Below are 24,837 nucleotides of genomic sequence, written 5' to 3'. Positions count from 1 at the left end.
TTACGTTTAAAAACAAAAACAAAAAAGAAAAACGATATTTTTTTACAATGAAAATGTTATTTCATTTTGGCTCTTGCCCCCTGTGTTCAGCGGTCCACAGAAAGTGGGAGTATTTATACCATTAATGGTAACAGCTCAGGTCTTTCCAGCTCTTTAATTGCCCATTTTTGTGACGTGTTCACTGATTATTTAAAAACCTTGAACGCTAACAAAGCAGTCATAGAAAAAAAGTACAAAATTGAGTTTTATTGACAAATCAAACAAAAGTTTTTTTGTGAGTTTTAAAGAAAATCTGAAAGACTAAACGTTGCACTGGGTCGTCGTGGTCGCGTTCACCTCTTCTTGAAGCCGTACTTCTTTCGTTCATAGAACAGATCTGTTTTGGAGCTGCCCAGGTTTACAATCTTAGGACATCCATCTCGCTGGAGAGAGAAGAGAAAGACATTTTTTATCTTAAAGAACAAGTCTCTTGGATATTTTGCTGCTTCAGTATCCGGTGTCAAAGTGAAGAGAGGAGCGGGAAACTCACATCTTTCTCCTGGATGGTGCATTCTTTGCAGTAGTAGGCGTCGGACACACCAGGCCCCCCACATATGACGCAGCGCCCCTGATAGGAGCCGTAGTTACACTCATCGCAAATACGCACCAGTGTGCAGGGTCTGACGTAGGAATCACAGATGACACACTTTCCATCACCTGGACAGAGAAGAGAGGAAGAAGAAAGGTTTAAACTTACACCGGAGGAATTTGAGTTTAGACTTGTTTGTGCATTTTGGGGTTTTTTGGACTAAATAGCTGAGACAATAGGAATTTACAGATATAGTGACTATGTTGACTGTAGAGTTTACAAATAAAACAACAGCAATAAAATCAATGATTAAAACTAGAGATTAACATCTATACTCTGACTTATTTTCAAAAGCAAAAAGGTCATGTCTGCCGATACACCCCCTGGGTGGTCATAGAGAGTGGTGGGGTTGAGAACAGTTCCCTCCCTGCTCTTCTTTCTTCGTCCTCTAATCAGCGAACCAAGGTCAATCATTTTATAGTTTCGAACTGCGTTAAAATCTTTAGTCAGATCAAAAAAGGTTGTGCTCTACCAGACACTTCGATCCATACACCAATATATTGTAATCATGCATTTCCACCCTCATGTTTAGTCGCCTCTTTTGAGGTCTGGACACAGAAAGGTATTATTACTCTCAAAGACTTATATATTGACAGGCAATTTGCATCATTTACTCAGTTGCAGAACAAGTTCTCTCGCCCTGCGTCACATTTTTTTCATTATTTACAGATAAGAATACTCTGACGAACATAGTTTCTTAATTTTCCATCTCTTCCGGGAGAGGGGTCAATTTTTACACTCCTTCTGAGCTCCCCGGATTCTAAAAAGTTGGTTTCTGGTTTTGTGAAAGCTTTTTCAGAGTATTTAAATTTTAAATATGACTTTTTGAAGATGGCATGGGAGGAGGAGCTTGGTTTGCAAATTGGAGATGAGGTGTGGGAGAGGAGTCTGAGTAAGATTCATTCTTGCTCTATAAATGCAAGGCATCAGTTAATTCAATTCAAAGTAATTCTCAGACTTCATTACTCAAAAACTAAACTGCATAGGATTTTTCCTTCTATCAGTCCGATATGTGATCGTTGTAAACTTGGAGAAGGCTCTCACTCATTTATTTTGGACTTGCCCCAAACTGCATAACTATTGGTTGGACATTTTTAAATGTTTTTCTGATATCTACAATTGCACATTAGATCCGGACTCAATAACGGCATTGTTTGGATCTTCCTCTTCCCTTTTACACCTCAGCTCTGCTGCACAAACTACAGTTTTGTTCGGAATAGTAATTGCTAAGAAAATTATCTTGACTCTCTGGAAGTCGGATATTGTACCTCAATTCAAAATGTGGCTAATAGAACTGACTGCTCTACTGCACATGGAGAGGATTAGGAACACATTAGCGGACAATCTTAGTAATTTCTTTGTTGTGTGGCAGCCATTTTTAGATCATGTATTAAAACAAAGCTCTCTTTGATCAATCGCAAATAATTCAGTCTACCACCATAGCGTTTTATTTCTGTTTATTGTCAGTGTTGAAGTAGTATTTTTGTTGTTGCATTATATGTGTGTTTTTGCCCTTGTTGTTGTGTTGTCTGTTTTGTTTTATTGGTTTTTTTGTTTTGGGGGGGGGGGGGGGGGGATTGTTTTTTGTGTCTGTTTTGTCTTTTCTTTTATATCAAAAAAAATAATTAACATACATTAAAAAAGTAAATATTACTGGTGTAATAAAAAAAAAACCCCACACAGATTAAATACTGATTGTTATGAACGTGGTTATAAAAATACAATTAGGTGATTAAACTTGAAGTTAAATAAATTAAACAAAAATATGACATAAACAGACTTTAACACTAGTTTAAAATACATGCCGTTAGTTGTTCCAGATATTCCTCACAGATAAAACACTTACATTTCTCGCAGAGTCTCCCGATTGCTGCGGGATAGAAACGAAACAAAGTCAGTCAATGTGACAGGAATTCACACAAAAAACAAACCCCACTTTCTTCTAGTTACGATACCCTTCTAGCCACCAGAGCCCACAGACCTGCAGACACTTCCAGGCTAACACATTTTCAATGAAATCCACGCCATGTTAGCATGGATGCTAACGCTATGACCTACAAAACAACAACAAGGGACTTCCAGACTGCAGCAAAATCCACTGTGCCGAATACTGAAACGTAAAATGAGTCCAAACTTACCAACACCAGCTTGTTTTCGACAGAAGATCAAATCTGGATGATGTTTAGCCATCTTCGATTTACGTAGGTAAAACGCTTCTCTTTCTTTTTCTTCTTCTTCTGCTGCTGCAGCTGGTTCTTCTTCTTCTTTGTCGTTTTTTGGCAGTTGGCAAACAACGATGTGGTGCATTACCGCCACCAACTGGCTTGGAGTGTGGGCCGGAATTCGCTCATATCAAATAATCGGAAAATAAATAAAATAAATAAATACTACAGGATATATATATCCATTCATACAAATGAGTTTCTTTTAGAAACTGAAACAAAGCCATAAAACGTTCATATCTAGAATTCCTTTGCAATAAATCCTTTATATCTAGCTTAATCCCCACCAGATTTTGAATCAGTTGTGCTCTTTCTTCCTGATAATTTTGATTTTGGTTTAATTTATTCCACTGCGATTACATTTCCCTGTTTGACGTTGCCCTATAATGAACAGTGTACTGTTTAATCCAGTGTGGCCAAATCTGAATCAAGATATTATTGTCTCCTCTCTCCTGGTCCTCCCTGTGCTTCTCATGTTTCTTGTTTTCCTTTGAATGGAATAAAACCATCTCCCTGTCCTCTCCTCCTCCCACAGCTTTTTGCCCTATTTCCCACATTATCTCTTTTATCGTACTCTTCATTTCAGCTTTGCTAATACTGACAGTTAAACTTGATCTCCTTTAGCAGCCTAATATTAATTTGATCTATTTGGATTTCTATTGTTTTCCGGGTTGCTGTCCATCCAAAACTCTTTGACTCCTTCACCTCCTTCTGCCAACAAGGTTTAATTGTTTCCATTGTGGGGTGATCTTTTCATGGGAAAATATGTTAAATGGTAAATGGCCTGTATTTGTATAGTACTTTACTTGGTCCCTAAGGACCCCAAAGCGCTTTACACTACATTCAGTCATCCACCCATTCACACACACACACATCCACACACTGGTGATGGCAAGCTACATTGTAGCAACAGGTGCCCTGGGGCGCACTGACAGAGGCGAGGCTGCCAGACACTGGCGTCACCGGACCCTCTGACCACCACCAGTAGGCAACAGGTGAAGTAGGACACAACAACCGAGACTGTCCAAGCCAGGGCTCAAACCAGCAACCTTCCGATTACAAGACGAACTGCCAACTCTTGAGCCACGATCGAAAAAATTTAAGATATGACACATTGATGCCATGTAAAGTAGTCAGTGTACAGCTCTAATAACAGTGTAAATTTGCTGTCGCCTCAAAATAACTCAACATACAACATACTCAACATCTAGACCGCTGGCAACAAAAGTGAGTACACACCTAGGTGAAAATGTCCAAACTGTCCCCCAAAATAGCAATATTTCGTGTGGCAACCATTATTTTCCAACACTGCCTTAAAGCGTTATGGCTTGCTAATCACCTGCATGTGCTCCAGAGCAGCGCATCTTGAGATGCTTGACGATTGCTCTCCAGATTCCTTCATCAACTCCTTACGTGCATTCATAGCCATCAGAGGTACAGTTCTCCAGATAAGATGCAATCGAGGCACAAACTATGTCAGCACGAGCAATGATTTACTGAAGAATTTAAAGAAAGACATCAAGCAGAACTTTGAAAACTGGACAGCGAGTTTCTCATCAACACCCCAGCACCTAGTCATATGAGTTGTGTCTGGGAAAGACAAATTATCATTCGCAAAGTGTACTCACATCAGCCCTTGAACAATGAGCCAAACAACTTGACAGCTCCTCTCTAAAGACATTCCAGTATGAAGTCATGGCAGTGATTAATAGCATTATTATTTTTTCCCTCCTCCCTCTTACCTGCTATTAACAAGTTCCTGTCTCTTAGGATTCTTGCTTGTTGGACATCCCCTTGGACATCTTCTTTTTCAGTTCCCTCGATACTGCACTTGGACTTAACTGCATGTTCTCATCCTCCTTCCTAAACTTCAGTATTATTTTGAATTCCTCTCTTACTATCTTCTTCCAAACTACAGCACTCCCTTCATCTGAACTTCTGCTATCGCCCGTTTCTAATTTGGCATTCCAACCAAATTTTCATCCTCTCCCCACTTACTACCTCGTCCTCGTCCTTTCCTAACTCCGTTCAGTCCTCTATACCCATATCATCCTCATCCTCTACCTGAGTCGACATTTCAGTCCAGTCACGACCCAGCTTATGCCATCCGCCGTTCACCTTCTTGCCCAGCTGCTGAGATCGGCAGCACCACCCGAGTCCATAACATAGAAAATTGGGGGCAATTTGACCAGTTCAATTCAGTTATTCAAATAATCTCCAGCTGCAACAGTGAAGTGGTTTACATGTGAATGAAAACCACCACAGCTATGAGTCCATGATCTAATACGAAGTCAGGTGAAAAAAAAGTTCACCCTTACTGAAGCAGTCATGTGAATTCAGAAGGATGCTCTCTGTTTCGTTATCATCAAGTTGTTTCTTAGTCGTTGTGTTTTTCCTGCTTCGTGCTTTTGTTTCAGTTACTGTTACTTCAGTTTACCACGGGCCCCGCTGTTCCCTGTGTGTTGTCAAGCCTCTGTCGGTGATGTTACCCGATTTTAGTTATTTCCTGTTTCATTTTGGCAACCTTTGTCCAGTGCATTTGGTATTTTGTTTTACCTTCCCTGTCTTCTTTTCCTCATTAGATGCACTTGTGTTTCCCGTTACCTGATGTGTTTTTATTGTGTCAGTCTCCCGTTTGTCCTTTGCCATGCCCTCCCTGGATGGTTGTGTGTTTCCTTATTTCACGGTTCCTTGAGATTTCTATTTTTTTTTTTTTTTTTTGCTTCTGATCAGCCACTCCTTGTATTTTTGTCTTTCTGAAAGTTGAGCGTTAAAGCTGTCCTTTGAGCTGATGTTCTGTCTCAAGTCGTGCATTTGTGTCCACATCCTGCCTGGCACACACGAATTTTGACACTCAGACTAGCTTCAGCTAGTGTTAAAGTTCATGACAGTACAAGTAGACTTAACAAAGATGGCTTGTTTGTAAGCGTTACCAGGAAAAAGCCTCTTCTCTCTATAAAGCAGCACAGCTTAGCCCTCTACTGCATGACTTGTTTAATTTTTTTTTCTCCACTAAGCGGCAGCACGCTTCGTGTCGCAGCTGGACGTTAAACTCCAAAGAAGAAGAAGAAGAAGAAGGCCGCCTTACAATTGTGTTACGTCATCACCGACCCTCACATCTTTGTCAGTGAACAAAATGGCAACTTACTGTCTCACGGTCGCTCGGCTCCAGGTAAGAGACAAATTGACTAATTTCATCGCATTTGTCCAGCCGAGGCGGATGCCACCTTCTTTATGAGATTTAATAAATCTGACTGAATGCTGTGCTGACCCAGTTCAAGCACCGAGAGGCTGAAGTGGAGAGATAAGCTGAGACACTGCTTAGTTGTCCAGGTCATCGTGTCCCGGCTGCTCTGAACGCATCTAGCTAGTTTGACTCAGGCTTAATAAATCACGACTATAGTGACTCCGTTTACCGGGCGTTACAGTGGCTGTTCGGAGCTGTCTAATGACCGTGGATGGCTCGGCTGTAATTGACAAGTTTTGGTTTTAACAGCAAGGTTAACCGCAAGGTTAGAGCTCCCCGCATACGCACAGAGAAGCAGCCTGCAAGACAGGGAAGTAGATATGAAATAACAGAACATATTCTAGGCCCAAAGCAAACATATTTATTCAGCTAGCTTTAAAGCCGAGTGATGTGTGTAATACATGCAGTAACCGCAGGTTTTCTTGTTGGCCAAAGAGACCAACAGGTGTCAAAACTCCCATTATATGAACCGGCATTGAACTGTCACTGACGTTTATTAGAAGTCACATGCGGCTTAAAGCGAGAGAGAAGCAATAATAAACACTCAACCTTGTAAATCAAGTCTCTCACACACATTTTATGGTTTTATTGAATTACTGTACTCACATTAAAGAGCTTCAAATTTTTGAGGGGACGTTTGACACTCTTTCCAAAGGTTGACAAAGTATTTTTGGCAAGTCTTCTGGGGAGGGGCGGTGACTCTCACATGTGACGCTTGAGAACTGGGAGCAAAATAGCATTCCTAAGTTAACTTCCCATTCTGGATGGTTTTGAGCTTAGCTGTTACTAATCCTGCTCTTCCAGCTGTGCCTCACAATGATTTTCAAAAGACGACCAAAGTGCTAAAAATATTTACACTCAAGTAAATCCAGATTTGTGTCGAGGAATGGTCATTCTCTGCTTTGTTGTTCTGCTAACACTGTTTGTTTTTATGTCTCCAGCTGGCTCTGGGCCATGGTGCACGGCGCCTGCACATCTCCACAGCGTACAGAGCGAAGGCCAAAGTGTCCATGAGCCGCTTTGAGCCCACTTCCTTCATCAGCTATGAGAAGCTCCAGTCCAACATTGACATTGTGCGAAAAAGGTCAGCACTACCCTGATCTGCTCTATATTTGCTCTGGCACACATCAATGTTTCCTGCAACACTCGGCTTATCTGTTTGAATGCTTGGACTGTAGTGTTTGTTTTCCCTTTAACAGTTTCTCGTCATAGTTGTAGTGCCATTTGTTATCATCAACTACACAATCCTCCCTCCAGGTCCCTTTTTTTAATGTGTTATCTGTGATTTGGGAGATTGTAGTTCTGTCACGCATCTACTCATTACATTTTCCTCACTGAATCTTCTTCTGTTGGATCTTACAATCTCCCGAATATTTTTATTTATTTATTTTTTCCTCCAGGCTCAACCGTCCCCTCACCCTGTCAGAGAAGATTGTGTACGGTCACCTCGATGACCCCCACAACCAGGAGATCGATCGCGGCCGCACCTACCTGCGCCTGCGTCCTGACCGCGTGGCCATGCAGGATGCTACTGCTCAGATGGCGATGCTCCAGTTCATCAGCAGCGGGCTGCCAAAAGTGGCTGTGCCTTCCACCATCCACTGCGATCACTTGATTGAGGCTCAGGTTGGAGGACCCGAGGATTTAGCCAGAGCAAAGGTAAGCCATGTCCATTTCCACACTGTGGCGACTTCTTCTCATTAAAATATAACCTGAAACTGAGCTGTAGACACGACTCTCTTCATAGGACGTGAATCACGAGGTTTACAACTTCCTGTCCAGTGCTGGGGCAAAATATGGCGTTGGCTTCTGGAAACCTGGCTCTGGAATTATCCATCAGGTATTTTTTACTAAACGTGCAAACAGAGCTTCAGTCAGACTATGACAGCTGTGATTATTGGGCTATAACAATGCTTTTTGTGTATTAACAGATCATCCTAGAGAACTATGCCTATCCAGGAGTAATGCTTATTGGCACAGATTCCCACACGCCAAACGGTGGTGGGCTTGGTAGCATCTGCATTGGAGTGGGTGGAGCTGACGCCGTAGATGTCATGGCGGGAATCCCCTGGGAGCTCAAGTGTCCCAAGGTTAGCGGATTGCAAAGTTCATCTTGCTCTTTTTTTTTCCTCTTTTTTTGTCATTTCATTAACGTTCTGTCTTCCTCTAAGGTGATTGGCGTGAAGCTGACAGGCACCCTGTCCGGCTGGACGTCTCCTAAGGATGTCATCTTGAAGGTGGCCGGCATCCTGACTGTAAAGGGAGGCACTGGAGCCATCATAGAGTACCATGGACCAGGAGTCGACTCCATTTCCTGCACGGGTTAGTAATCAAAAGCTTATGAGCTTGAAAGTGTTCATACAGTACAACTTCCTGTACCGAACACCAAGAAACAGCAGGATCGGAATGACTTGCTTAACCCTTGTGAGCACTTCAAAAATCCATCCTTTCATGATCCGCCCCAAAAAGTGCTCTAAAATATTATATATCAATATTTTTTTCCACTTTAAATGAGTCAGTCTTTTAAAACTACTTCTTCTTAAAATATCCATATCAAGTTTTAATTATATTTTCATTGTTTTAACCCTTTAAATCCCAGTTTGGGTACATGAGCGCCCTGTTTTTTAACAGAAAAAAACTAAAAACTTAAATATTTTCCATAAAAAACATTTGAAGTAATATTTGATAGTTATTATAATTAGGCCTTTAGATGGTCCAAAGATTGGCACCAACATTCATTTTGATCCATTATTATTTTTTGTGCAGGAGCACATTTTTAAAAATCCATCCTTTCGTGACCCTCGGGACCAAAAATGGTCCCAAGTGACCCCAAGGGTTAACTACAGCCTGTCTGTGTGTGCAGGAATGGCCACTATTTGCAACATGGGAGCAGAAATCGGGGCAACAACCTCCGTGTTTCCTTACAATCACCGCATGAGGACCTACCTGAAGAAGACTGGACGTGCAGGTGTGTGCTGAGGTCACAGCTGATGTGTTGGCGTCCTTTTTAAATACATTCATAATCACCTAGAGAGTGATGGAGACCTGCAGAGTTGTGTCATTTTAAACTCTAGTCATTGATTCCATCTCCACGTGTCTGTTCTCAGAGATCGCCGCTGTGGCTGATGAATACTCGGATTTGTTGGTACCGGATCAAGGCTGCGAGTATGACCAGATCATCGAGCTCAATCTGGACGAGGTGCGTCCCGTTTTAAGTTGAAACAGAATGCATGTAAAAGATGGCTATAGCCACTGTGACTTCACCAAGTAAATTGTATGTATTTAAAGAAGTTTGACCATCATGATGTTGGACACTAAACACACTGTTGACTTGTATTAGCTGATTTGAGGCCTAGTAGACAACTGCTCACCTAGTTGGTGCCTACCCATCACTCGAAGAGGCCACAGGCTTAATAATTGACCCTCTTAGGCTTAATACAGTTTTCAGACATGTTTTTTGTTGTTGTTTTTCTGTATTACTGTCAAGTTACATTATCACAGAATGGTCTGCTTTGTTGTCATTTTTCTGCCCCAGAGGTACTATCAGACTGTAATATCCCAGAGTGCTGTCACAGCTTTTCAGTATATCTCTAATTACCTTCTGCACCAACACAACTGATCATGACTGTAACAAATCAGAAGAGTGCAAGTGAGAGATGCATACACGCCCGTAATGATGAAGTTTGTGTGGTCCATTCAGCATTGTGCTGTTTGTTCGTGTAGCTGAAGCCCCACATTAATGGACCTTTCACTCCTGACCTGGCTCACCCAGTGTCTGAAGTCGGTGCTGCGGCTCAAAAGAACGGCTGGCCGCTTGAGGTGAAAGTTGGTACGTAACTCTCCACTGATGAATAAGCTTCAGGGCTTTGTTTGTACTTCATGTGATTATGGACTTCTAATTACAGAGCTCAGATTACAATTACAGAGCTCCTTTAGCAGTTACATAAAGCTACATTTAGGTGCCTGCTTATTTAGAAGGAGATGCGCATGTTTTGAATTGGGGGATTTTTACAGTAGATGAAGTTATAAAGTTGCTTTTTTTTTTGTTTGTTTAAAAGGTCTGATCGGCAGCTGCACTAACTCCAGCTACGAGGACATGGGTCGTGCTGCCTCTGTGGCCAAACAGGCTTTGGATAAAGGCCTGAAGTGTAAAGCACAGTTCACAGTCACCCCCGGCTCAGAGCAGATTCGTGCCACCATTGAGAGAGATGGATATGTGAGTGTCGGCACACGGAAGCAGCGGAGAGTTGCACTTTCATTACAGTAACAACAGTCTAAAGCAGTCTAAATTTAACCCTTTTTTTTGTTTGTTTTCCTGCAGTCAAAGATCCTTGGAGATGTTGGAGGTGTGGTCCTTGCAAATGCATGCGGACCCTGCATTGGACAGTGGGACAGGTAGATGCTGTCTCAAAGTGTTTGACTGCATACCGAAAAAAATGTGTCTTAACTAGTGCCGTCAGCGTTAATCTCGTTAAAAGGACGTTAATGCCATAACCGCATTAACGCAGCAAATCTCAGTTAGCGAGTTAGCGTGGATTGCCCCGTGCGTGGGGCTGCACGGCGTCAACGCGTTAGCGCGGTTAGCTCGTTAATGTGTTAGTGCCGTCCAGCTCCACGCACGGGGCGATCCGCACTAACTTGCTAAATGAGATTTGCTGTGTTAATGCAGTTATGGCATTAACGTCATTTTAACGAGATTAACGCTGACAGCACTAATCTTAACATATTAAAACACTGCTTCTATTAGCTAGCTAAAGACATTCTGTCTTCCCGTTCGGTGGGCTTTGGTTTTAGAGTGGCTGTTGCTCTGTGGAGCCTTGACTTGGAAAACTGCAATCTTTTTGTTTGTTTCAGGCGCGATGTGAAAAAGGGAGAGAAGAACACCATCGTCACCTCCTACAACAGAAACTTCACTGCCAGGAACGACGCTAACCCCGCAACGCACGCGTTTGTTACCTCCCCCGAGGTAAACCCACAGCAAATCAGCCCACACTACACACAAGCCTCCTTTTCACAGCTTAAAGCTTCCCCTCTCCTCTCGTCCATCAGATCGTTACTGCTCTTGCAATCGCTGGCACATTAAACTTCAACCCTGAGACAGATTACCTTACAACCCCAAGCGGGGAGAAGTTCAAACTGGAGCCCCCAAATGGAGATGAACTCCCATCCAGGGACTTTGACCCTGGCCAGGACACCTACCAGCACCCTCCTGCTGATGGCAGCAGCGTCAAGGTGGACGTCAACCCTCAGAGCAACCGCCTGCAGCTGTTGGAGCCCTTTGACAAGTGGCACAGAAACGATCTGGAGAACATGCAGGTCCTCATCAAGGTGAGGGTCCTGAAAGGGCATTGGTCTGTCAGATTTGGCCCTCAAATTCTGATCAGAGTCAAAATGTTTATACACTGGGGTCTGTCTATCTGTGCAGGTGAAGGGAAAATGCACCACAGACCACATCAGCGCCGCAGGACCTTGGCTGAAGTTCCGCGGTCACCTCGATAACATTTCCAACAACATGCTGATCGGTGCGGTCAACAGCGAGAACGATGCTGTCAACAAGATCAAGAATCACCTGACAGGAGAGTATGGAGGAGTCCCTGACGTGGCTCGTCACTACAAGGTAAAGACCAGAAGGAATCACTGAGTCTCATTTAAAACCAGAAATCTCTTCTGACATGCTTTCTGTCATGTTGCGTGAAGGCCAACGGCATTTCCTGGGTTGTGGTTGGTGACGACAACTACGGTGAGGGCTCGAGCCGAGAGCATGCTGCACTGGAGCCCAGGCATCTGGGAGGGAGAGCTATAATTGTCAAGAGCTTCGCCAGAATCCACGGTACTGCACAAACACGAGATGAGCAGAGGAATCGTAGATAGTAGCGTCACTTAATTCGCACCTCAACCTGATTTTGTCATATCCTCAGAAACAAATCTCAAGAAGCAGGGCCTGCTCCCCCTGACCTTCAGCAACCCATCAGACTATGACAAGATCCGCCCCGACGACAAGATCTCCATCAGAGGACTTAAAAGCTTCGCTCCAGGAAAGGTGAGCGGGTGAAGAAATACTGAAAAAGCAGTCATAAACGCGACTGATATTCTTGCTAACAATCATGTCTTCTCCTTTTTTCTTTTTCCCATCCTTGGCAGCCTCTGACCGCAGTCTTAAAACACAGCGACGGCACTGAGGAGACCCTGCAGCTCAACCACAGCTTCAACGAGACACAGATCCAATGGTTCCAGGCGGGCTCCGCCCTGAACAGGATGAAGGAGATGCAGCACTGAGAATGAGGAAGATGATTGTCAGAGGGGGGGAACCGTGGTGAAGATTGTGAAGAATAAGGAGGATAAAGTATAATGATTATTTCATCGTCAGCATTATCTTACAGTTCTGGCTGATTTAATGTGTCTGTATGCCTGTAAGAGTTAAACGTAGAGCCAAGTGTGAAGCTAATGTTCACCGTGGAACAGTTTGCTCCGATGTTAAAATTTAATTCATCAGTACAGAGTTATTGTAAGCAGCCATGTTTCAGTGAATCATTGATAACCGGTTAGAGATTCTGTTATAACAAAAAAACGAGGGACACACTCGCACACTTTGACACACTAATCGGTGACATAATACGCTGCAAGCTGATGCTCTGCTAGTGCGTTTGCAGTGTAGAGGGCAATCACCTTATTGCTTTAGGATTGTGTTGACCTCTGCATGGCAATGTTTGGCTTCATCCAAATTGTCCCAGTGTTATTCCAAAGTTCACCCTAAACAGCTAAAAGCTGCCGTGCATTGCATGTCTAAGCCCATTTAGTCCATTTAGTGACGGTCAAAATCCAAATGTTGTTAAGCCATATGCACGTATTTATTCCCCCTGAAGTTTAGCTCGTCTGCCCCCTGGTGGCCACGAGGATGTGGTTTGCTGCGTAGCAGGTCTAGCATCTTCATATAAATGCCCACTTTAACACCAAGTTTGACATCTTTTCCTTTATCTAGGAATTTGATCTAGGGCATTCTGGGAAACTTAGCTTAGCTGCAACATGTGGGACGCACTGAACATCAGATTACTGTGTATCTAACTGTGAGAGGGGGTCCTCTGTCTGGTTGTACTTCATTACAGTACATATTCATTTTAAGACCCAAAAGACGGTGTTACATTTCATGCTGTATTTAAAAAAAACAAAACAAACAAAAACAACAAACCACATGCTATAATGCTGCTCGTGGATACAGTGACTGGCACTCTTTTTTTTCTTTCCTTGCTAATATCACAACCACTATCCCTAAACTGTTCCCAGTCAGTCCTTGTGTCTTTACAAGATCAAGCACTTCAGCCGACCCACTCCCAGTTATTTATGTGTTACTTATTTATTTTTTTTCTGCAGACTTACCTGCACCTCCATAAAAGCACAGGGTTAACTTGGACCTCTTCAAACCTATATCGTCAGGTTTTTGGTTTAATTTTTTGTTTTTTTGGAGGGCTTTGGTTTGCTGCTTCTTTTGTTTATTTTTTACTCCACCAATAAATACGATGGCATTGTTGGGGAAATGCTTAAAATAATTGTGGCCAATCAGAGTTTTAAAAAACATGTTAATGAGGACACTCATAAGAAACCCAGACCAGTGATCTGTGAGGGTGTCAGTTTAATTAAAGGTCCCTCTGAAACCTTCACATGACAGAGTCTAATGCTTTTCCAAACTTCCTGGTACCCGATGAAGCTCACATCAGGTGAAGGATTTAACCCCCTCCCGATTCTAAACCAGTGTATGTCAAATGTCCGCTTTAGTGTGCTTTCTGTGTTCTCTTCCTCACAAATGATCTTTTCTGTATAATAGAAATGCAGTGGGTTGTACAAACAATAAAAATTCACAGATCTCACTTATTTGCCTGTGTTCTAGTGATGTGACTTCATATGAGCTGATTTCTTCTTTTCTCCCTCTTAATAAATGTTTTAAAAAAAACATCCTCACAATATATTTCACACATTTGGAAATAAACAGTAGACTACAGAAAGCGAGGTTGGTCTTTGATTTCTGATATTCTGGATTGATTGAAGACCTTTAGATTCCTAAAGTTAAAAAATCTGTAAATAGTGGTGTAGTCAGATGGGTGTGGATCTGGGGGGAATGTGACATATTTTTACACACGACTAACACTATGGTAACCTCATTTTTTTATTTTCTTTTTTTTAAAATAAATCCTCTGGTCCTTTTCCTCTAAGCCAATCAGTTGAAAAACATGTTTGCAGCTATTTTAAACAAAGTGTCAGTTCTGAAATGTCACAGAAACACGGGATGGCTATAAAGGCCCGGAAACGATTTTCAGGGAGGAAATTTTTAGTTACAAGACAGTGAAGATGTGTAACTGCAAAAATACAAGCTGCAGCTGTAAAGAAATTTAAATACATATTTAATTCCTGAGATACTGTAATATAAGAAAAAGAAGTGAACACTGTCAATTTGTCTCTATGTAATAAAGAACAGCTGCTGTAGTAAATGATTTGGAGTGAAGGGAGCTTTAATAATGACCAAATTTCATCCATAATTTAATATTAAAGTGCAAACTCCAATGCTTTAATGAATTTGGGTTGTACAGTTAACAAAAAGAATCGTTTGCAGGTGCAGCTGCGCAATATAAGAGAGAACCCCAGCAAGCCTTTTTTTAAAGCAAGTGACTGGCGACCGTGGGGAAGAAGAACCCCCTTTTCTTAAGAGGAAGAGACCTCTGGAAGGTTGAGGAGTGAGAGGGGAAAAGAAGAGCACAGGAGAGTAAACAGGACACAAATTATTGCAAAGAATGAATGAGAGGAAGGTCTAAACTCATGTCTTGTTATCAGACACAGGATAGCTTTCAGTCATCTGAGACATGCGAGCCAAGCGGTCCAGTTAAATTAGCTTTTGATGGAAAGCTGTCAAAGAGGTGCCCATGACCACTAATGAAATTGTGTCTTATTATTAAATCAAAGCTGACATGACTTTTCATTTTCAAGGACACTCAAGCACAGGCCTGTGACTCATATAAAACCATCTGTCTCACACTATTAAAGCACCAGAGACTGCTAAAACATTAAAAAACACGCTTCCCTCCGCGCAGAGAACAAAGAGTGGGGTGTAGGATAGGGAAGCCGTTGTTTTCACCACCAACCCCCCCACCTCCTGCACCCCCGCCCCATCTCTGCTGCCTCCTTTTCATTTGCTGCTGCTTTTTTTCTCTCCTCCTCCCATCCCACCCGTGTGCGCCGCGTCCATACCAAGATCCACTGACTTATCCGCCACATGTCCCCGCAGATTCAACTTCATAATTGTCTTACGCCACATTAAAGGACGGGGACGTGTTGACCTGACAGCTGATCGGCGCTTTTACAGTAAGTAATCGTTGGATCGATCTGGCTGATGGAGGGATTTACGCATCCAGCGTTCCTCTTCTCTGCGTCCGGCCGACGGCGGCGGTTTCTGGCAGTGTTGTGTTTAAATCTCTGCTTTCTAACCCAGAGCTAACATTTACTATAGTCTTCTTCTTCTTCTTTTTTCTTCCTCTGCGTGTTAGTGTATGTTAGGTGTGGGGGTTTTCTCGCCGTTAGTGGAGCATCCTCTCGCCTTCTTGTCTCAGGCTGCCACTGTGTGAGAATGTTCTGGAAACAAGCCGCCTGAAGGGCGCTTATTTGCTGCTGAATTATTCAGACTCCTCAGACACACAAATGATACTATAAAATCATTTGGGCGGTTTGTCTGTTTGAAAGGATGATGTAAAGTTTAAAGACAGGCTGTGTGTGTGTGTGTGGGGGGGGAGCTGACGTGTGTCCCATACTGATGCAGAGGACCACAGACGGCCACAGTTTCACAGGCAGGGAGGTGCTTTCTTTTTGGCCTTTTGTCTGTCTCCTCGGAGCTTTTGTAGCCCCCTTCCTTCCTCTAGATCAGCCTTCACCCCTCCTGGTTAAAATGTTTGCTCTGACGGTGCAGACTCATTAGACAAATCCATTTTAGTGGCCTACTCTCAGCCTAATATATGGGCCAATGACAGAGGAAGCTGTGCCTGTCAAGTTTCTGAATTATTCAGGCTACATTTTTGTGCTTTGTCATCCATCAGTCATGCCATCAGTCCTGTCCTCTGTGCCGCCGTGATGATAGATGCGTGTGTTCGTCACCATCACTGCATCAGCTCTGTCTATCCAACAGGATCCCCAGCAGAGCCCTCGCTCAGCAGCCATTTGCAGTGTTTTTCTTTAGAAAGTCAGAGATCAGAAGCACTGCTTTGAGGATGCTGTGGACTTGAAATCCTTTAATATTCACAGAAACCAGCACGAACCTTTAGAGCACAATTTGGCTTTTTCAAATCATCTTTAAAGCTCGTTTGGTGATTAAATTTCTAATATAACCATTTCATATTTCACTACATATATTGTCTATTTCACAATTACTTGGTCGGGGCTTACCAACCAGTGACACGGTGTCATGTCATCAGCATCTAAGAGGATGGAAGCCTTGCTGAGGTTTCAGCGAACCATATATTAAACAGAGGTAATTAGTTGCCTCAGGTGTGGGAGTACTGTCACTCTTCTTTTGTCCTCCACTTGTTCAATTTTCTCCCTTTTTACATAGATGTTGATATATGCCAAGACTTTCACCTCAGTACTGCAAAAGTACTATTTTATGCTTGTGAGCAATAGTTCTCGAGGATTTCTGAAGGTCTTTCAAAAGTTTTCTTTGGACTTTGAACCAGTGTCGTATCTACATATAACAGGCAACTTAGGAAATACCATTTTAAATGAAATAAGAGCTTTGACTGTCTTTCAGGAAACCTGTAGAACTATTCCTGAAGCTGCCTAGGAGAGTTCAGAGTGTGAAGAATAAAGATGGTCTCAAAACACAAGCTCCTCCTGTAGCTTCTATTGATATTTCTGAAACTTGTATTCATTGTAATACAGCAGCCCAGTTGTTAACCTCTGCCTCAGGATCCTGTGGTCTAGTTCAAAGATGGCGTCAATCCCACTACACATGACTATATTTAGACTGAGAGTAAGAAACAGAAAGGGTGATATTGGATGGAGCCTGTGGTATTCAGTCTGGCACACATGCGTCTCATCAGTCTTTGTCAAACATTCAGCCTGCAAGCCTCAGTGATTCACTGGGAGGTGCTTGCTGATGGTCCCAGTAACACACCCGCCCGCATCTGCGTTTGTTTGATAAACCAGGTTTTAGCGTTAGCCGTTTAACCTCTGTTGAGCGATGCCCCAAAGCCGTTTGTTTCATGAGCTTGCTAATATGGCATTCATCATCTAGTGGCTCTGAAACGAAGCAGCTCGTTGTTTGAATGCAGACCAATCCTGTAATGGATGTCAGTCCGGTAGAGTGCAGCACTTTAATCTAATAATATGTGATGAGGTGGCCTTCCAGGAGAGCTTTGATATTTACATCATAATGGGACCTTTAGGCTTTATTGGTTTAAGAGGTGATGTTTGTTTTCCATAGCCTGAAGGAATACTAAGCCTTTTCAGTTTATCAAACAATTTTAGAGTCACTGAGTTTGGAGATGCTATACAACAATACATGTATGCTAATGTTTATGCATTTTCTAAATTCTTATTGGGGTCATGATGTTTATAGTGCAACAATGTGAGTAAAGGAAAGCTTTAAAGAACACATTGCAGTTTCATTAAAGTTAAGAAAAACAGACTCCAGGCACATAATGACACTATATAAATTAAACTGAGCTGTATTTGTAGCAACACTAGCCAAAACAACTGAAAATGTGTCCATTTATCAGTATTTTTTACAAAATTTTTATTACAAAGAAAGCATTGTGCATATTTGGACATACTGGGTTTCTCTGTTGGTTGTGACTTTTATTCCTCACCTTTGTGCCGATGACAAAGCCGTATTCTCTTTCTGGCATTAACCCTTTGTCTTGTTCCTTCACTTTAGGGTTTGCTCAACTCCTTCACCTGTAAGAGCTCTCCTCTGAAAAGCCTCCTCTCCCTCACCAACGCTTGTGCCATGCAGGAGGTGTGAACCCTCCTCCTTCTCTTTCTTTGCAAACCGCTGGAGGAAACCCAAAAAGAGAGCAAAAGAAAACCCAGACTCTAACAAGTCACGATGTCAGACCCTGACCCCTCTTTGCCGACAGTCCCCCCACTGCCCCTCACTTCTCCGCGCACTCCCTTGCAGCTCTCCTTTCCCTTCCTGAGGGAGGGCAGCCGGGTTTGGGAGAAGGAGAGGAAACCACCACAGCCCGGAGAGCTGCCTAGCCCACTGCCTACTAAACGTACTCGCACATACTCAGCGTGAGTACAAATAGCGCTATTGGTGCTCTCTCTCTGTTTTTTTTTTTTTTTTTTTGACTAATGCTTTTGTAAAATAATTATGCTGTTTATTTAAAATGCACTGTCTCTTTTTCCTCTTTGCTTCTATCTCTCTTCCTCTACAGGACAGTGCGAGCTAAATCAGGTCCTGTATTTAAAGGGGTGTGTAAAAACTTCTCCAGGTCTCAGGGTCATGGATTCATACGGCCTTCCCACGGAGGAGAGGACATCTTTGTCCACATCTCTGAGTGAGTGGCCGCACTGAAATGTCCTGGTATCAAAGTTGTCTTTGGACTCACAGTGCAGTCTATTTAACATGCACAGATCAGCAGCAAGTAAATGTGGGTTACACAGAAACCACTAAGACTTTACAGTATTTATTTTTTGACTGTGTAATTTCTCTCTTTTTTTATTTATGTTTTTTTTTAATGATTGCAGTCAGCTGTGAAGTAGATGGCAATTGTACACTGTATATAAAAGATAGCCTCTGGGATTGAAAATGGTTTAAGCCTGCATTCTTTCTAACGGCCAGCAGAGGGAGACTTCTCCGGCTGTAAAAGCACATCTGACTGTAAATAAGATGTTAACCTAACTCATTTAATTTATGACCTAATAAACACTTTTCTCATAAGTTTATATTCATAATTGCCACCTTCAGGACTTATTTGGTAAAGCCATACATTCCTTTTTTAAATAAATTATGTTCCCTATTAGCGTAAACAAGATAATAAAGTAGACGTAGCTATGTGCACCAGAAGTAGAGCCCCAGAAATGTACGATTTTTAAGACAGACATTTGGTGAATTAAATAATCTGATATTCCGATATAGTTTTTTTTTCCGTTCAGACTCACAAAACAGAAACAGAATTCGCTAACATTTGTTATATGTTGTTATTTACTTATTTACACTCTGCCCATCTCTACTCAGATCAGGAAATTGTAGAGTGGCCTCTAGTGGACAAACTATACAACATCACATTAGCACTCACTTAAGGGTTTATCTTTTGTCTCTTTTTCACTTTTTATTCTTCATAACAAAAGGTGTAATAAATTATTTTTCTTCATAATAAATTAATTTTTCTTTGTAAACACTGATACAAGTAGATCAAGACTGGCCAGCATCAACTTATAATATCTAACTGCCATTAAATCAATCAGGCTCTAACCTTAAATACTTGGTTCAAGGGTCAATAATGACAAGTAAGTTAGTCTGAATTTGAACATTTAACATCTCAAATTCACGTTTACATTAACAGCAGTTGGAATCCCATGATCATCTTTTATATACAGTCTATATAGCACAGGTAGAGTCCTCCAGGTTTGGTGGAGATCAGTGGTGGAGAAATTTGAATGAAATCTTAATCTACCAGAAGTATTTCTAAAACTCAATTCTCATTGGCTGTTGTGCATGAACGTAGCAGCTTGGTCGGCGTGAAAACAAGTCCACAGACCTTGATTTTAGTTGCTTGATTTAAAGAAAGCACTCTGCAAGAATGTGAAAAAATGCTTTGTTTTTACTTTTTCTTTTATATTGTCTCTGTTTCCTGAACAGCATTGAGGGAGAGTACGTGCCTATGGAAGGAGACGAGGTTACGTACAAAGTGTGCCCCATCCCTCCCAAGAACCAGAAGATTCAGGCTGTCGACGTGGTGATCACCCACCTGAATCCAGGCACAAAGCATGAGACCTGGTCAGGTCAGATCATCAGCTCCTAGACCAGGGATTTAAGTCTCAGATCTGCAAAGGCGAAGAGGGGTTTAGACTTAATTTCAGATTTTATGTTTTGGTTAGGGAAACGGTAGGATCAGGTCTGGGGCAGAGGGATCCGAGCTCGGTGTGCGGTGGGCAAACGCTGGCCTGAGGTGATAGTGGTACAGAAAGTAAACTTCTAGATATAAAAGTTAGGGTTGGGAGTTAAGCTTTGAATGTATGTGTTTGAATGTTTTTATTTGGAGGCCATGATTTGATCATTTGTGTTTGAATATTTCTGTTGGGGGGGGTTAAAGGGGTTCAGGGTTTGGTGCTAGCAATTTTACTTTGGGGTAGGGAACATATTTAAGTTGGGAAATAAGTGGTTGTAAAGGAAGTGTCTTTAATGAGTTGGATAAAGATGTACTAGGGGCCGAAATGCATTTTGAGCTAATGAAACAGTTCAACCATACAGACTCGCACTCTGAGTTTTTGGGAGCAGCTCAGAGGACGTATGTGTGTACTTCCAATTTTACATATTCACACTGTGTGCCACCACTGCCAAGGTTCATTAAAAAAGTCACACTGAAACATTCATTTTAGCCATAATGTCTATGTTTACAACCGCAGAGGAGGACGAAGAAGAAAGATTCAAAGGAAAAAACACTTAAAAAATGCCAAGATTTTCCAGGTTGTTTACTTTTCCCAAATGGGAGCTATGAGTATACTTTCACTAGTAACTTTTCCATATTTGCAATTCACTCTTAATGCATTTCGGCCTCAAGTGCTGTGAGAAGTTTCACGTGTTAGGAAGATGTTTCCTTCTAAACATTGTAGCGCTACAGTATTTTTTCTATTTGCAAGTGTAGAAATCCAGTATTATTGTAGCCAGCTCCTATGACGGTCTAAAGTTTTTGTGGTAGACAGTGGGCATGTGGGCCTGCTGCTGAAAAAACAGGCCAGAGGGTTTGGGGTTGGTGGAGGAAATGGTCAGAGGGTGAAGGAACGGGCAGAGGATGGAGTGATCATCTGTAGTTGTGCTCGAGCACAGATGCAGTTAGCTTCGATGTGGGTGTTATAAAGCACGTGTAAGGAGGATGATTGAGATTAATGTCAGCAGTTCTCACTTTGTGGGTCATCAGGTGACGTCAATGATCTTAAAGAAATAGTTTAACACTTTGGGAAACAGTTATTTGCCTTACAGATTATAGGACTGATTTCTCCTTCAGGTCAGGGTTTCCTACTCTCACGTTTCTGGCGTGTGACAAATGCTTTAACCTTCAGTCTCATGCTGCTGGAATGAATCTTATTTGAAATATAGAAAACACAAAAAAGCAAGCTTCTGAGTTTCTCTTTTATAGAAAAAAAAGTTTAAACTAAGCTTTCCGCACACAATACAAACTCTAAACATCAGGCTTTTTCCACTGTTTAGAACCAACACTGATCCAGAAACAGTGGAGAGTGCAAAAGATTGTTAATGTGCTTATGTTTACAAAGGCTTGCCAGCAAATGTAGCCTAATCTGTGCACAGGAATCTTTTTAGGACTCTTTGTCGAACTATATCAAATACTTGCATCCTTATCGGGCACAGGATCACCTGCAGCTGTGTTCCACAAAGTGAGAGAGTGGTTTCAGCTTCATTACAGCTAATAATAGCTTCAGACACTGCGGTACTGAAAATGGACCATTAGAGCCTAACAGTGAATCACCAGTTAAACCATTTGTTACATAGCTATTCTCAGACTGAGTCCTATGCTTTATTAAAAGTCTGGATTTCTGCTCAAATTCAGTGACCATTGTTAGCAGTAATAAGTGAAGTGATGTTTACTTTACCATGACCTCTAATCATTAAACTAAAATAACGTGATAGCAGTTAGCCTAGCAGCAATGAAAATATATTTTCCACATTATATTTTCTACTTTAGCTGATAATTTATGTGTGATAAATATGAAAATATAGCAAGCAGCCACAGCATAGCCTAGCATAGCATTAAGACCAGAAAAAGGGACAAGTAGTAGCCTGGCATTTATTTCAATTATCCTAAAACTTTAGGCTAAGCTAACCAGCTGCTACCTGATTATATAAACTTAGCACAAAACGTAAAAACATTTCTGTTTGATTATTGTTTCTTTATTGTAACAATGCTTCTTGACAATAAATCTCATACCAGCGGAAAGTCTGCTTATTTCCCCTTATATGGTACCACATTTATAAGGACAATGCTTTTGTGGGTTGAGCAGCAGAGTGAGTATGTGGCTTGCGCCCATGTAACATTTGCCAAATCTTCTCTGCCAATACCAAACAGTTTATTCTGCTATTGACTTTTGCTTGGTGTTGTATGTTGGATTGGATGATTGAAGTCTGAAGAAAAAAGACATATTAACAATTTAGTAGCATGTGGATGAACCGAACACAGGAAACTCAACTCTGCTGCTCAACCCATAAATGTACAAATGTAGTGTCATTAAAAGGGAAATAAATAAGGACTTCTAAGTGTTTAAGATTTTTTGCATTGTTACAACAAAGAAATAATCAACCAAACACAAATTTCCTTACATTTTGTGCTGAGTTTATGTATATGTATGTATGTACGGAGCCGTGCTGATCTTTTTATGGAGCTCTCAGCATGTGAGTAGAAAAGCAAATTTCAGTAAATGTTGAACTATTTCTTGAAATCATTCTCTCAAGGCCTCCTGGAGGGTCAAGCTGAGGAGAATGTGTTGATTTTTTTGTTAAATTTAGATGGCAGGTTGAGCATTTGAGAATTTACTGTAGAAAATCTCATATGTCACGGCAAATGACTGTAGAAAAAAACAAAACAAAACAAAACAAAAGAGCAGCAAATTTATTTATTGACCTATTTATTTTCATTTGTAACTAGGAGAACATCAGGCATTTGGTAATTAAAAGCTGCATTTTCAAGTACTTGTGCAAAACTAAGCTTGTTTGAAAAACACTGCACACCTCACTCTTATGATACTACCCTGTCAAGATCCCTTTGCTACGGTCTATGTCGTTAACGAGAGGGGAAAAAACCCCTTTTCTTAACACAAGTTTCTAATTTCTATGTAATCTTTGTCTAATTTTTAATATAACTGTGTGGCGTTCGAAATGACAAGCAAGTTTTGTTTGTTTTGGAAGTCAGCATGTTCTCTACGGTTTGTCGTAATCTTCATGTAGAATGTGTTAATTCATCATGCAGTAACACAGTCGGAGCCTTCACAGAGGTATCGTCAGATATCCTATGCATCTTTGATTCTTCTTCGTTTAATTATTATTTATTTAGGGGGGGGGGGGGGGGGGGGTTTGGGCTGCAAGTGTGACTTAACATCATTGTAGCACACTATATCTGTGTAGTTTCTTTACTGTGGGAGAAAAGAGTTTGTGTTGGCGAGCACTTTTATTTTTGTCAAATCACTGTGACACCTGTCTTTTGTTGTTAAGAAAAAATTTCAATAAAACTTACAATGGTATTCACAAAAGTTGTTGTTATTGTGAGTTCCTCCATCCCTTACTGGTGCTGCTTCATAGAGAAGTAAGTTGGTAGGTATTCTGAGAGCCGTCTTACTTTGACAGGGTTTTTGTTTTTTTTTCTTTTGCTGTGAATCTTGGGAAATATTTTAATGCATTTGTGTTGTGCTTGTTTTATGTCCATATCCTGCCCATTAGAGGGCGTCCCAGCAGAAATAATCTTCTGGTTCATTACATAGCTGTGTGTGGTAGATTTAAGTAAGTAAGTATAAATTATTTATACATCACATTTCACAGATAAAAATCACAAAGTGCTTCACAATAAAACCAGAAATACAAATAAAATAACATAAAACAGTGGAAAAAAAAGTTAAAAGCTTGTTTGTATAGAAATGTCTTCAGCTGCTTTTTAAAGGAGTCAATGGAGTCTAGACAGTGTAAAGACAACGGCAGAGAGTTCCACAGCCTAGGTGCCAGTGCCTGAAAAGCCCGATCCCCACGTGTTTTGAACCTAGTACGTGGGACCAACAGTAGCCTCTGACCTGACGACCTAAGTGCTTAGGATGAAGCATGAGGTTTCAACAGGTCAGAGATATACTGGGGAGCTTCACCGTGCAGAGCTCTAAAAGTTACAACTAAAATTTTAAAATGAACCCTAAAATTTACTGGCAACCAATGAAGAGAAGCCAAAACTCTTGTTTGTTCCGGTTATAAGTCTTGCCGCGGCATTCTGTACAGTCTGAAGGCGATTCAGAGCTGATTTGTTGAGACAAGTAAAACGACCATTACAATAATCCAAACGAGAAGAGATAAAAGCATGAATAATCATCTCAAGTTCTGCCTTTGACACCAGTAGTCTGAGTTTAGAAATGTTTCTTAGATGATAAAAACAGTTCCGGAAAAGTTGTTTAGACTGTTTCTCAAGAGACAGTGGACTGTCAAATATAACACCTAAGTTTCTGAGGCTCGACTGAAGCTCGCACACAAGAATTTCACTCACATGTGCTGTACCAATGTACCTGCACATGTGATGTGACAATAAAAGTGATTTGATTTGATTTGATTTGAAATGAAGGGTCTAAAGGACTGAGAGCAGGAGCTATAATCAAAGTTTCTGTTTTTATCTGCATTTAACTGGAGAAAATTATCATTTAGATCATGGGGGCGATCGTGGCTTACGAGTTGGCAGTTCGTCTTGTAATCGGAAGGTTGCCGGTTCGAGCCCCAGCTCGTTCGTTGTGTCCTTGGGCAAGACACTTCACCTACTGCCTACTGGTGATGGCCAAAGGGGCCT

At 41.5% G+C, this 24,837-nt stretch overlaps 3 protein-coding genes across 3 annotated transcripts; 2 read left to right on the top strand and 1 right to left on the bottom strand.

The window, feature by feature from the left end:
* Positions 1 to 226: 226 nt before the first annotated feature.
* Positions 227 to 2,911, bottom strand: phf5a (PHD finger protein 5A). Its single transcript, XM_085465616.1, has 4 exons — positions 2,767 to 2,911; positions 2,475 to 2,498; positions 530 to 696; positions 227 to 422 (listed from the first exon to the last, which is right to left on the bottom strand). The coding sequence occupies exons 1-4, from the start codon at positions 2,816 to 2,818 to the stop codon at positions 333 to 335; spliced, it is 333 nt and encodes a 110-aa protein (XP_085321742.1). The 5' UTR covers positions 2,819 to 2,911; the 3' UTR covers positions 227 to 332.
* A 3,026-nt stretch (positions 2,912 to 5,937) lies between these two features.
* Positions 5,938 to 13,963, top strand: aco2 (aconitase 2, mitochondrial). Its single transcript, XM_085465615.1, has 17 exons — positions 5,938 to 6,022; positions 7,039 to 7,181; positions 7,498 to 7,756; positions 7,845 to 7,937; positions 8,029 to 8,187; positions 8,269 to 8,419; positions 8,961 to 9,065; positions 9,205 to 9,296; positions 9,821 to 9,926; positions 10,156 to 10,313; positions 10,419 to 10,492; positions 10,952 to 11,063; positions 11,147 to 11,425; positions 11,523 to 11,714; positions 11,795 to 11,927; positions 12,016 to 12,137; positions 12,239 to 13,963. The coding sequence occupies exons 1-17, from the start codon at positions 5,987 to 5,989 to the stop codon at positions 12,371 to 12,373; spliced, it is 2,349 nt and encodes a 782-aa protein (XP_085321741.1). The 5' UTR covers positions 5,938 to 5,986; the 3' UTR covers positions 12,374 to 13,963.
* A 1,308-nt stretch (positions 13,964 to 15,271) lies between these two features.
* csdc2a (cold shock domain containing C2, RNA binding a) lies at positions 15,272 to 23,375 on the top strand. The gene is made up of 4 exons (XM_085465614.1): positions 15,272 to 15,445; positions 18,006 to 18,364; positions 18,508 to 18,630; positions 19,935 to 23,375. Exons 2-4 carry the CDS (start codon positions 18,177 to 18,179, stop codon positions 20,095 to 20,097), a joined length of 474 nt encoding a protein of 157 aa, XP_085321740.1. The 5' UTR covers positions 15,272 to 15,445; positions 18,006 to 18,176; the 3' UTR covers positions 20,098 to 23,375.
* The last annotated feature ends 1,462 nt before the right edge of the window (positions 23,376 to 24,837 follow it).

This window comes from Copadichromis virginalis, linkage group LG8, assembly GCF_057382275.1.
Source record: "Copadichromis virginalis isolate Kocher_CV1m ecotype Utaka linkage group LG8, C_Virginalis_male_GT1.1, whole genome shotgun sequence".
Lineage (NCBI taxonomy): Eukaryota > Metazoa > Chordata > Actinopteri > Cichliformes > Cichlidae > Copadichromis > Copadichromis virginalis.
Note: the sequence above shows the minus strand (reverse complement) of the source record. Positions and strands in the feature narration are given on the sequence as shown.